Source organism: Hydra vulgaris, chromosome 07, assembly GCF_038396675.1.
Source record: "Hydra vulgaris chromosome 07, alternate assembly HydraT2T_AEP".
NCBI lineage: Eukaryota > Metazoa > Cnidaria > Hydrozoa > Anthoathecata > Hydridae > Hydra > Hydra vulgaris.
Genome location: NC_088926.1, coordinates 5863073 through 5877500, shown reverse-complemented (window position 1 = coordinate 5877500; position 14428 = coordinate 5863073). Strand labels below are relative to the sequence as shown.

The following is a 14428-nucleotide window of genomic DNA, read 5'->3' as shown; positions in this document are numbered from 1 at the left end:
ACTGCGTTATAATTATTAATAATTGCATTATTATTATTAGTAATTGCGTTATTATTATCATAATTGCGTTATTATTTTTATAATTGCATTAATATTGTTAATACTATTTTTATTGTTGTTATTGTTGTTAACATATTGCATGACTAACAACACTTTTATTGACAAAAAAGTTTTTTTTGGGTAATGCCTAAAGATACAAATGCACAATTTAATCTTTTTCTACAAATGATAGCGATGGTAGTATTTTATTATCCTTTCATTTTTTTTTATCGCGGAGATTTTGAAACAGTGAAAAGACATTTCTGACGACAAAAGATTTGAAGTTTGTTATCAATTAATATAAAAGATTCATTATCTTTCGTCACATTAAAATTCATTTTATGTTTTTTCAAGCAGCTATATATAATACTTTGTGACAGTTAGAACAATAATTAAATATACAAACTACAATGTTATATAAAAAGTCAAATAATACATTAAAACGTTATACAAAATGTATGCTGTGATTACATCATTTGTAATTGCAGTATTGTGCTCGTATCAAAGTCCTTAGTTGTATAAAATATAAAATCAAAACGTTGCATTATTTTCAGTACCAATGCTAAATATGTTTTGGTTTTTAAAAGCATTTAATTTTCGTGAATTATTTCTAAACTTTTAAAGTACTAAGGAGTTTTAGGTATTTATGTATCTAGTTTTATTATTTTTTTCGGACGAAGTTTGTGTTTGTAAAAATTTTTTTAATATATTTTATGTATACAAAGTTAAAATGACTTATGGTATTAATGGCGATTAAAGATCGCGAGGTAAGGATCTTATTCCATATTAATCTAGTTTTTTTATAATGTTTCCTTTATTTTACAACAAAAAGTAATAGGATTTTGTATAGGCCCAGATTTAGGCATTGGCAAAGTGTTCCGTGACACAGAGGTGACAAAATCACATCGTGTTTGTGCAGGTAGCCAAACGTGACAAAGTAACTTCGTTCTCACCTTGCCAGTTTTCTAAAGCTCTGATAAATTGACCAATGTTTGGTTGGAAAATATGAATTAGAAACTTCACCGATTCGCTCTGCAGCTGTTTTTTCTGTATATTATGAGGTTTATCAAGTGGATCAAGTTGTACGTTAAGTTAGAGTTGTCTTCTCTCAAAGAGTTCTTTTTTTCCAGATTTTTCGGCGTCTTCTTTCTTGAACTCCTCAAAGCATTCTTGTTTGTACTCAACAAATGTTTTCAGATGTTTATAGATGTAACAGTCAAGCTAATATCAAGTTCGGAATCCTGTAATATCTTGCTGGTTGCATTGTAGAATTTCATTCCAGAAGACGGTATAAATACTTGCAACATTCGCCCTAAAAGTCCACGTCCTTTTTACGTTTTTGCCAATATATTTCCGTATTTGTAATTTTGTCGAGATTTTTGTAAACAGTTAACATCAGAAACAGGTAGTTATAGCAATTTTCAATTTCTAAAAATTGGCTATGATTTACATTCCAGGAATCTAGCAAAACTAGGACCTTGGAATGTGACTCTTACAAAAAATATAAAGTTAAACTTTTTTTTTTTTGTCTAGCACCTGTCTCGTTGTGGTAATAAAATTTGAATTTTTGAGTTTATTTTAATGTTGGATAAAATGAGTATTAGTAAAGGTAAAATAATTGAAAGTAATTTAAAAAAAGTTTAATTATAGTTTAATTTTAATTGTTTTACTTTAAAATATGTAATCTCTTTATTGTTTGTGAAAACAAAACTATTCAAGTAAATAATATGACTTGCAGCAATAAAAAAAGAAATATAACATATGTTTTTACGAATAAAATTAGTGATATCTAGTACAAAATAATGGGTTAATATTTTTTTTTTTAGATATTGCCATGTTGTATTTGACTCATTATTTTGAGGTACCTGCTGTTATTAGTGATTTTGTCAGTTAACGTGTTAAGCTAAATTTAAGAAGACCTACTATTCAGATCGTTATATTATGGCTCAAAACGCGTAGAAAACCTTCACATCTATAAAGCATTTATATATTTTTTACATTTGACACATTGAATACTCCATTTATTGATAAGTTACTTGAAAAGTGATTTTTTTTTTAAAATTAGTTTACATTTTACTGCTGTTAAGTATAACGACAACTTTTAGTATAAAAAAGTTATGTTGAAGTTTTTAAATGAATTTATTTAAGTTTAAACTTTTAAATTTATATTGTTTTTTTTTAATTATAAAACTTTGATGAAGTTAAATGCTTTCATGATCAAAATGTTTTAATACTTAATCTATGAATTAATGATAAATGTTTGACGATCTAAATTTCTGATGTTTAAACTTTTTAATTACCTAAATTTTTTGATGATTAAATGTTTAGATGACTTAAATGTTTTGATATTGCAGTTGAGTCAATAGTAACTGTAATACAGTAACCTTTGCTATACAATAAGCTTTGGAATACAGTCACCTTAACAAAACAGTAACCTGACTATGGAAAACAATTACTTAGATTGTTCTGTTGAAAAAAGCATTCAAGCATTTTAATATGCTGATTTAAATTAATTTGCATTAGTCTATGTTTCCGACTTCCTTTGCTTCATATTATTGCGAAAAAATTGTTTACACAGTTCCAATTAAATTGAGATGCAAAAATATAAAAGAAGCCATTAATTATTATTAGGAAACCATTCTTAATAATAATTAATGTTTTCAAGGTTGTTGGGAGTATTTAACCACTGTCTTGGAAGACATTCCATTGTCAATGCGCTGCAGGATTCAAGTAAATATATATTTTTAGTCGAATTAGCTGGCATTGAACAGCATGAGCAAATTTTTGACGCCTCAAAGTTCAAAAAACGTCTTTACGATGCGTAAACGATGCATTATATTATGAAAGAGCTTTATTAAAGTTTATTGGATTGCATTAAAAAGCATTATTATTGCGCAGCATTTATTTGGCGGCAATTTTTGTGTGGAATAGGAACAATTATCAACCATAAAATTTCATTAAAAAAAATAAATAATAAAAGTATACATTTAAGCGTTAATTAAAATACACTTACGCAAACATAAAAGTACTTTGATTATTTTTACCAGTTGCAAATACAGAAAATTAACATATTATTTAATTAACAATTAACATTTTTTTTAGTTTTTTTGATTTTTTTAATTTTGTGATGACATCATCAAGTTAATGGCATTTTAATTCAGTTCTCTGGCGAGCGATTTATTTGATACCGGGGGTTAAAAAGATTTTACACTTTAAGAATAATTTTTACAATTTTTTTTTGTACAGTTAATGTACATATTAATCTTGTTCTGTAGTTGAACTTTAGAAATATGTAACACGGATTTTTAATTTTAACTAGTAGATTAAGTGGAACTATACATTTTTAACGATCAAACTAAAACAAAAAAACATGGTTACACAAAAAAAAATTTGGAAAAATAGCTTTGAAAAAAACATACGAAATGAGTAATACTGAAAGTAACTTTGATTACCTTGTTGATAAATTGTTTTAAGAACTATCCTTGACTAATGACTAATTGTCCATTAAAAATGACCATTAATTGACATTAATGACTATTATATAACTGTTATAATAATTTTGTTAAAATGCCTATTTTATATCTTGAGTTTTGCTTGAGGAACAGTATTGGTAGTAAAATTAATTTGTGAGTAAAGTCACCCGTTAAGCCATACCATATTGTTCATTCGGCTGAAATTGAAAAAAACAAACTGTAAACCAAACTAATCAAATTATTTTGAATATGAAATAAACCAAACTAAAATAAACCAATCAAAAAACCTTGGAAAAACTATGTTACTGTTTGAAAGTAAGTTGTTTATATGCATCCAAAATTAAATATAAATGGAGAATTGTTTGAGCTAAATGAAATTTACAAAGATTTTGCCAAAGTATCCTGAGTTAAGTTTACAACAGATCTAAAACAATGTTCTTACATGATTTTCAAACTTTACTGCATCAATTTAGATTCTCTAAGGGAAATTTTTTTATTGCTTGCACATTTTACAGGTAATTGTTGTAGGCCTATACATTTTTTTCAAATTTAAACCTAAAAAAAGGTTTATTGAGACTGTGAAGATATTAAATAGTTAAAACAGTAAAAAATTCAACGGATAAGGAACCACGCAGATATAATATCTCAAAAATAAACATCATTTTAAAAGGTCATCATACCTCAGAGATCATATCAATCATAAGTTGTAAGAAATTATTAAAAAAGTTGTTAAAAAACTGAGCTTCTTGTTGTAAATGTTAATAGTTGAATTTTAATAATTTTTAGTAAGACAATTTATCTGTAGGTCTATCAGGGGACTAAAGTAAATAGTTTAAATTATAATAGGTGAATTCAATTTTTTGCAGCAAGGACTTCTCGCCCTGGAACAGCCAGAAACCAACAAGAATATTTTTAAATTTAAAAAATTTTTGAGCTAAAAAAAGAATATGGAAAACAGCCAAAAAAGCGTGTCCTGATCTTTTTCATGGATTATCAGCGTCATTAACTATTTTTGACAAATAGCGCATGCTGCAAAGTTTTAAATATGGAAAAAATCAGAAGCATTTTAGGTTTAGAAAAGTTATTAAAAACAAATATAATACAAAATTTGCTCTACTTAGTTAACTCTTATATTCAAATGCATTTATCTAACGTTATTTGTTTGTTGTACAATTAGTATTGCCCAAATATATAATAAAGTTAGGAATTGACAACCCTCTACAGTATGCTAGAAGGTTTATAATATAGTTGCATGGTAGACAGCCGTTATGTCTACAATCCAGTTACTTTTCAATATATATGTTATACATATGTTATATATATGTTATATATGTATATATATGTTATATATATGTTATATATATATATATGCTATATACATGCTATATATATGCTATATATATGTTATATATATGTTATATAATGTTATAAAAATGTTTATATATATTATAAACAAAATATAATAAATATTTCTAGGTATTTTATTATCGGTTAAACACAATGAAATTCAGCAACTCTTAATCATTAATTACTCAAAAACTACTTGACAAATTTTGAAGCTGTTGTTGTTGTTTGCTAATGCTAATGTGTTGTTGTTTGCTAATGTATTGTTGTTTGATTGTTATGGTAATAAGTATTGGTTATCATTGCTTTCGGATTAAAATGAGTAAACAAATATTAAATCAAAAAAAAGTTTTAGAGAATTTTCTTTAAAATCCTTCATTGTCATAAGATGACATTTTAAAATTGACCAGTGTTTCTCGATCATTAGTTGGGTTAGGTCATTAGTTGGATTAGTTGGGTTTATTTTGCGGCAATATAAATCGACTCAATCGATTGAAAAAGAAGCTGGAAGAGGAAAAAAGAGAGAATTTAAAGATAATTATAAAGCAAAACCATTCGCAGAATGATTGATTTTGCTTGAACTGAATTTGACAAGGCAAATTCATTTCAGTCGCAGAGAGATCTTACGAGAAAATTTAAATGCAGCCAAGCTTTGATAGGAAAAATACTTAGATCTCGAGAATATAAAGCATTTCATAAAAAGACTCCGAAGCGATTGATGGAGAAATTAAAGCAATTCGTCGTTCAAAAAAGCTACACAAACTTTTAAACCGAGAAAACTTGTGCATAATTGAAGACGATGAAATCTATTGCAAAAAGGACTTTTTACAATTGCCATGGCAACAATATTTTTATCAGTCGAAAGGTAGATATTTTTCAAAAAAGTTTAAGTATATTCAAACCGAAAAATTTGCTCCCAAGTTCCTTGTTTGGCAAGTAATCTGCTCCGCTGGTTTAAAAAGTACATCATAAATTACTCGTAAAACTTTGAACGCAGATTTATATATAAAAGAATGCTTAAAGAAATGCATTTTGCTATTTATTAAAAAGCATAAAAATGCTCATAACAGTTTGGCCTGATTTGGCTACAATTCACTGCTCCAAGGAGTCTCTAGAATGGTATCAACAAAATAGCGTCGAATTTGTTCCTAAGGAAGCAAATCCTCCAAACAAACAAATCACAAGCAACTTGAAAACCACTCAACATAAATACTAATTCAAACTACAAAAAAATGTATTTAGTTACTAGGTGATTTTAATTTACACTTAATGAATTCAAACAATAATAACCACGTTAAAAGCTTTATAAATATTCTTTCTAAGTTTAGTGCTAACTGCGTCAACGCTGATAAGTATAGTTTATATAAAAATAGATAATATAATTACTGATAACTATAGTTACTCGAAAATCAACAGTGGTGCAATAAAAACTAATACTTGTGACCATTTTCCTGGATTTTGAAAAAAAAAAATACTGAAAGCTTAAATCAAAAAACCTCTAGCAGTATGCATAAGATAAGAAAACTACAACACAAAGGCAAATTTTTGCAAAACTTTTTATGAAATCGATTAAGAACTATTAATTGATATATGACGCATGTAATGCATTTTATTTTTTTATCCGCGTTTTTACAAACAAAATATGATAAAGCAGTTCCTTAAATTAACTGAGGTGGATGGTAGCGCAACCTGGTCCCCACCTTTGCAACTCCGCTACATGTGGATTCCTCAAATGGTAGCAGAGTTGCGAAGGCGCCCTATCAGCAAATGTGATATTGGACTGAAGTCGATGCTGAAATAAAAATACAAAGCGTTCAGGTCCGGATCAAGACGTAAGCAGTGTAGGCTTCAGCCTACACAACCAAGGATTTAGGGGCACGGGCACTACATACTATCCTTTTTTTTTTTTAAACTAGAAAAATTGTACATCTGTAAAATAATTATTGACAATAAGCACAATACTATCCTGATGTTATTTTTATTTAAATAATATCGGAAATTTGAAATAGTAATAATCAATGCGTTTTGTCGTGCGGTCTTCTAAACCTCGTTTTATTTTTAGATTGTTATTTTTCCGTAGAACCAGTCGCACACCGATAACGTATGTGGAGCCGCAGACGCAGACAATGCCAGTGCGTTTACTTATTTATATTTGTCGTAGCTCGCCGCCGATGGTCATAAATTGGGTAAAATAGTATTTTTACTATTTTACCCAATTTATGACCATTTTTTAAATTTTTTTAAAATATTTTTTTTTATTTAAAATATTTTAAATGATTTTATAAAATATTAAATAGTATTAGTATTTCGTATACACGCGTCACGTGCATCGAAAATTCCTCCGTTTGATCGTACGTATGTTTTGTTAACACTATTGTAACTTGTAAATTTAAATTATAAAGGTTTTACTTTAGTGCGAGTAGTGCGTTTTATATATAGTTTAGTGTTCGATATTTATGTAAAAATGGATCAGAAACGACATATTAGTGGAGCCCAAGCGAAAAAGCGTGTAATTTTTAAAAAAGAAAAAGAAGTTATTTTACTTAATAAAATACCTAGGTTAAATAATTTTTTCAAACAAATAAATAATATTACCCCTAGTTGTGTTGAAGATAATAAACTAGAATCTTCAAATGATATAACTGTTACTAATAATTGTTCTACTACTTCTACTTCTATTCAATGTACTGCGTCTTCTTCAGATCAATCAGTTGTTGATGTAAATGAGGAATCAGAAAAATCTGAGCTAAATGTCATTCCTAATCCTCTTACGCAGAATAATACAAATAATTTTAAAGATCCAGCAGATTGGACAAATAGTAATATATGTCGTAATTATATTGCAAAATTTGGATATGATCAGAACATTGATGCAGATTTTACCTCATCAAAACGATCTTATTCTGATTATGTTATTGTAGTAAATCAATCTTTACGAAAAATCGAAAAAACGGAGAAAATGTTTCACGGAAATGGCTTGTTTATTCAATTTCAAAATTTGTATTATTTTGTGCTCCATGCAAATTATTTGAATGCAGTACTTAACTGGGAGATGCTGGATTTAATGATTGGAAAAATGGACTTATTTCCAGGCACAAAAATTCTTTGGCACATAAAAATAATACATTAAATTTTATTACATTACAAAGTGATGTAGATAGAATTGACACTCAATTGGCAACACAAGTGACTGATGAAATGAATTACTGGAAAGCTGTTCTTCATCGAATTGTTGAAGTAATTAAATTTCTCGGTGCAAAAGGTTTATCATTCAGAGGTGATAATGAACAATTTAACAAAATTAACAATGGGAACTGTTTGGGAACGTTAGAGTCACTTGCTAAATTTGACCCTTTTATTGCTCAACATATAGAAAAATATGGGAATAGAGGGAAAGGAACTCCGTCTTATTTATCATTCACAATCTATGAAGAACTTTTACTTTTGATGAAGAATGATATAATTAAAATTATATTAAAAGAATTAAAAGCAGCCAAATATTATTCTTTAATTGTTGATTCTACACCTGATATAGCAAACGTCGATCAACTTGTTATTGCATTAAGATATGTTTTACCTAGTGGTGTACCTGCAGAAAGATTTTTAATATTCATTCCAAACAGTGGTCATAAATCTGAAGAAATGAGCAATGTTGTAATGGATTTTCTTAATTCACACAATATACCAATTGAAAATTGTCGTGGCCAGAGCTACGACAATGCGAGAAATATGTCAGATCAGTATTCTGGATTGCAGTCAAGAATTAAAAGTTTTAATTCATTTGCAGAGTATGTACCATGTTCTGCACATTCTCTTAACTTGGTCGGAACGTGTGCAGCAGAAAGTTGTAATTCTGCTACTTCATTTTTTATGCTTCTCCAGGAACTATACAATTTTTTTTCTAGTTCTAATGCACGTTGGGACATTTTAAAAACATATTTGAAGAAAAATCTTAGTGTAAAAAATTTATCAGTAACTCGCTGGAGTGCTCGTTTTGATGCTTGCCATGCTTTATTTAATTCTTATGCATTTATAATTGAAGCTTTGCATAGTATAGTTGATAATTAGAAAGAAAAAGCTGTATATAAAGTAGAAGCTAATGGGTTGCTTGCAAGATTAAAAACTTTAGAAACTGGTTTAATGATATGCATATGGAATTTAATATTAAACAGGTATTTTTCACTCTATAAATTAATTATTTTTAAATAATAAATTATGCTTTCATTTATTTTATTTTATTAGGGTCAGCTTAATAGATAAATAAATTAATATAAAGTTTAATATGATTTTAGTTTTAATGCTACAAATAAAAAATTACAATCAACTGACATTGATCTTCATACAGTATTAGACCTATATAATGGCCTTGAAAATTACTTGGTACAGATCAGAGATGATTTTGATGTTTTTGAAAATAAGGCTGTAGAAATTACTGATTGTTCGGAGTATGCCAAAGATTCCAAGAGAAAAAAAAAGAGAAAGGTATGTTTAACTTATTAATTTTAAAATACACATAAAATAATTTGAAAAAAGTCATAAACATTAACAACATTAAAAACTATTTTTTTTTTAGGCTATGGCTGATGAATCAAGATCTCAACCTCTCACAGAAATCACAGGGAAAAAAGATTTTATTAGAAATGTATATTATGTGATCATTGATACTCTTAAATATCAACTTAGTTCAAGAAGACAAGCTTATGAAAAAATATCAGATATTTATGGGTGTATACCCACATTGTATAAAACACCGAGTTCTGTTGTTATAAGGAACACATGTGAAACTTTGGCAAAATATTTTATTGATGATGTTGAAAACTCAAGCTTACTTATAGATGAGTGTATTCTTTTTTCAAAATTAATTTCCACGGATAAAAATGTAAAATCTGTTCTCTCTATGTATAAGTACATCAAGACCAAAGAATTAGAGTGTATGTTTCCAAATTTAGAAGTAGTTATGCGTATGTACCTTAGTACAGCAGTTTCAAACTGCTCAGGCGAAAGAGCTTTTTCTGTACTTAAAAGAGTAAAATCCTACTTGAGGTCAACCATGAAGGAGGAAAGACTGAATGCATTAGCAATATTTAGCATTGAAGCAGAATTGGTTGAAAAATTCGATTTTAATGATACTATTAACACATTTGCCCCTCATAAAAAAGCAAGAAAAAGAAAAGTGTAAAATAATGGTTTGTTACTTTTTGTAATATGATTATTTTATATTTTTATATATCTAAAATATATTTTGTTTAATTTTAATTTTATGTTTTTATTTGTTTTCACATAGGTATTGTATACATGTACATATTGATGTGGCTAATAAACCTAAAATAAAGTTTTATTATTTATTCAAGTATCGAGTAGAGAAATATGTAAAAAAAATTTTTATTGGGGGCACCAAATTTTTTACAGCCTATGGGAACTGTAGACCTTAATCCGGGCCTGAAAGCGTTACTGCATTATTATTTAAATTTAGCAAAAGAATTTAAGTTACAGACTTTTTATTTACTAAATATAAAGTAAAAAAAAATATGAAATAATGATTTTATCAATATAATCTTTGTGTGCAATTTAATTAAAATATTTTTAAACTGAAGTATGCGCACATTTTATGAAGTCTACAACGAGCTCAATATATTATCTGATAAAGCAGATCCTCGCGTTGATCTAGAATTTTCTTCTATCTCTTTAATCTTTATATAAATTTAAACTTTTAATAATACAATAGTAAAACAGCAACCAGTTTGTTTTTGTTAAAAAACGATAACAATAAATAATTCAATTTATTAAACGTTCATTGCATTTGGAATATTAACTTGCAAAATAATGCACACGTTTGGATTGCAAAATTTGTTTCGTCTTAACGGTAGGGGTTTATTTTAGCAATAGTTTTTATGCTTCAAAAAAACTTACAGCCATTTATTTAACAAGTTTTGCTCATTTTTTCAGCCAAATCAGCTGGTTTTAAATCATTGTGTCTTTATATTTTAAAGATAAAAATAAACACCTTTATGGGAAGACTCAAGTTTTGAACCCTGGATGCAAAACTTTCAGGACTTGCATATACGTAGTTTTAAATAATCTACCAAACAAGTTCTAGTACTTAGTTTGGCCAACTTTAGCCGATTTTTTGACACAAACACGGTTAGGCACAGGACAAATTCAAACTTTAACAAAATCCTTTAACTTTAACATTTTGGAACTGTACCTGGACCAAGCATTCAGTCCGTCTGATCTCCACATAATTATTGTATATAATCTTATTAAATATAATTTTACATTTTAGCTTTAAATTTCATCCAAATTTATGCCAGTAAAATATTCAGAAAGTATTTATAAATCAAAGGTGTCTTTCTTCAAACTTTTTCTATTCAGGTTTATGCTCATTGGTCCACTTCTGAGCTAAATATTTTAACCACTGCGTCACGGCTGCGTTTTTATTCTACTGATTTTTAATTGCTAATTCTTAGATATAAAATTTTAGATGTAAACTTTAGATATAAAAGCTTTAAAACTCTTTAAAAATGTACACACATCCTGGATGACAAAAAAAATTTTCTCCAAAAAAGTACATGACCTATTTTCAATAAAGTGAAAAGAAATTTAAAAAAATTTGCTGTTAAATTAATTTTACAAATTAATTGTAAATGTTATAACAATTGGTCTACAAAAAAGAAACGACAGTAATAAAAATTAAATCTAATTAAACGTCAACAACCTAAGCATAAAGGTAAAAAAATTTTTAAAACAATTAGAGAATTGGAGAAATTTTTCAAGCCTTTTAAAATGTTTTAATTCCGAACTAACTATTGATAAGCTTCGATAAACGATTCAAACGATATACTATCGATACGACTCGCAAATTTGCACCACTCATATTTAATGTTCACTAGCCACCAGACAAAACCACCAAACAACATGCTTCAATCCCTAAAATGTTACACCTTTAAATAAGAAAAATCCATTGCCAACGGCTGTGCTAATTTACACCATTTACAAATCATAGAGTCAATTCTTCAATTTATTTGGAAATTTTTAGGATTAATGTGTCTAATTGGTTTTGAGTGAGAAAGTTTAAAATTTTATTCCATTAAGATTTATTCGTTAGGCATACATTTTTGATACATGGCTCAGGGAAAATGTAGAATGTTTATGACCATGGCCGAGAAGTTCACTTGATTAAAACCCTTGTGGAAAACTAATACTTAAAATGGATCATTGGTATTTCTAAGAAAAGTGGGAAAAGCTATTACGTATATGGTGTTGTAAAACATAATATATACAGTTGTTGACGCTAATTCCAATACAACCACGAAATATCAAAAAAATATATTTGTGAATCAAAAATATTTGCATATAGAAAAAAAAATTTAAAAATTTACCCACATTTGTTTTTATCAAATTCTATCCATTTTTCTTGAACATATTTGGATAATCAGCACGAAAAAGAAACTGACGAAACAATTAAACTATTTCCTTGCTTAACTGCTAGGTGTTAAATATGAATAAGTGTTTGTAATTACAATAGTGTAAAAAATCCAATTCTGTTTTAATTGATTCTATTGAAGCAATACTTAATATTAAGTAATAACCCTAATAAACAAGTTCTTTTTTGTAAACTAATAAATTGTGTTTTATACATAAGCTCACAACTTTATACATTTTTTTGTGTATCTGTTTTGAATATTATTTCTTTTAAACCCAGAAAAGATTTTTTGCTACGGTATTAAATTGCCATGGGGTAATTCAAGAGTATTATTTTTATTGGCATTCTATAAGGGGGAAATAATTAATGCATTTTGGCTGCATGCATTAATATTATTATTTTTTTTAGTTTAAGTGGCAAAATAAATATATATATTTTTTTTCGACTTCTGAACCACAAAAAAAAAAAATTAGTAAAAACCGTTGGAAATATATTTTTGAAAATATTTTCCCAGTAAATTTTTTACCTCAGAACTTTGCGAATCCAAAGCAATATGCCAAAACATGACACAACCCAATCGAAAACTTTTGGCATATGGTAAGTGCCAAGACCAAATTTGCGCGTTGTTTTATAGGTAAAAAAAAAAATAATTCAACGATTTTGAACAAATAGTCAAAATAATCATTAAGGAATAAAATTGCAGTGTTTATATGAATTTAATAACTATAAAGTATGAACTATAAACTATGAATTAAATAACTATAACTAATAATAAAAGGACAAATTTAAAAAAAAAGTTTACACAAAACTTTTCAAGCAACATATTTACGAAATATTTACGAAAAGCTGTTTAAAAATTAAAACAAAAGTTCATTTAAAAGATTGGTTTAGCTTATTTTTTAATTTTTTAATTTTATGTTTATTTTTTCTTTCTTTTTCCCGTGCCCGTAATAAAATGGACAAGTGGAAACTCACCTTAACACTGTAATAAGAACGCGGGAAACTTGCAGAAGACCAAAGACCAAGACATGCAGAAACTGGTCACATCTTTATAATTCTATTAAAGTTTAAAATAACAAGTAAATAAAGATATTTATCTTCTTTTTTTTCTTTTTTTTTTTAATAATTATCTACAAATTTATTGCTGATGCAATGTTCAAAATATACAATATATATTAAAAATAAGAAGTTATTTAAGAAGCTAACAATAAACAAATTTAGAAAAAATCAGTAACTAAATTTTTATAAATTAAAATATTATTTTTAATAGTTTTTTTTTAAAGCAGTTAAAGTTTTTAAAATCAATACTTAGAATAAGTAGCGAAGAAAACTTCAGATGTTCCATCGGACGTCTTACGGACCTCTGGACGTCCAGGAGAAGTCTTACGGACGACCTCCGGACAACGCGTGTCCACTGGGCTGGTGTGAAAAAAACTCCAAATGTTAATACCAACTAAATTTTATATTGTTATTGTTTTCCCAGGATTTTATAAATGCCAATCATTCTGACACATTATTAATTTTTGCTTGAAAGAACCAACTTTTAGACGTAGCAGTATGTCTAAATGTTGCATACAACGTGTGCAATGTAGAGAAGTTAAAACTATAATTTCATTTTCACAACAATATTTGTGGCATCAAACATACAATGGCATTCATAATTGTGCATTAAGAGTTTGCATCATCTTTTAAACATTTGACTAGTTTTTTTATATGTTCTAAAACCTTTAAAATCAACGGCCCCATCATCCAGCCACTTGCTGGAATGTTTTTACAACCAATATATTTTGCTCTCCTCTAATCACGGTGTCACAAAACGCTTGCTTTCGGAATTTTAACAATAGGGGAGTGTTTTTTCCATATAGTAATTTCCACGTTTAGCAGATAAACTTTGTCTTACATGCTTTGTTTCATGTGGCGCTCAAACATTGGGTAATAGTCGGAGTGTCTTTATGTTGTCAATATTATAAATTCTATTGAGAGTGAAGTTATATTTTTTTTTAAACCTTCATATTGTTGTCAAAAAGTTTGATTTACATTGTGCTGAATTATATTTGTTGATCGATTTAAATTTGTATTTTAAGTTTTTAGAAGTGAAGATTCTCTGTTATGTTTCATGAAACTTTTTAAACACTCTATTCCTCCTCAA

General features: G+C 27.7%; 1 protein-coding gene and 1 long non-coding RNA gene across 2 annotated transcripts; both read left to right on the top strand.

The window, feature by feature from the left end:
• The first annotated feature begins 95 nt into the window (after positions 1–95).
• LOC136082262 (uncharacterized) lies at positions 96–2129 on the top strand. Its single transcript, XR_010639532.1, has 3 exons — positions 96–1444; positions 1573–1648; positions 1866–2129. It is a non-coding gene; the product is annotated as an uncharacterized LOC136082262 (long non-coding RNA).
• Positions 2130–9137: 7008 nt separating this feature from the next.
• On the top strand, positions 9138–10035 carry LOC136082528 (uncharacterized). Its single transcript, XM_065801935.1, has 2 exons — positions 9138–9338; positions 9430–10035. Exon 2 carries the CDS (start codon positions 9433–9435, stop codon positions 10033–10035), a length of 603 nt encoding a protein of 200 aa, XP_065658007.1. The 5' UTR covers positions 9138–9338; positions 9430–9432.
• The last annotated feature ends 4393 nt before the right edge of the window (positions 10036–14428 follow it).

Excerpts from the sequence above, each read along its gene's own strand:
- LOC136082528 (XM_065801935.1), top strand. The coding sequence starts at position 9,433 with ATGGCTGATGAATCAAGATCTCAACCTCTCACAGAAATCACAGGGAAA.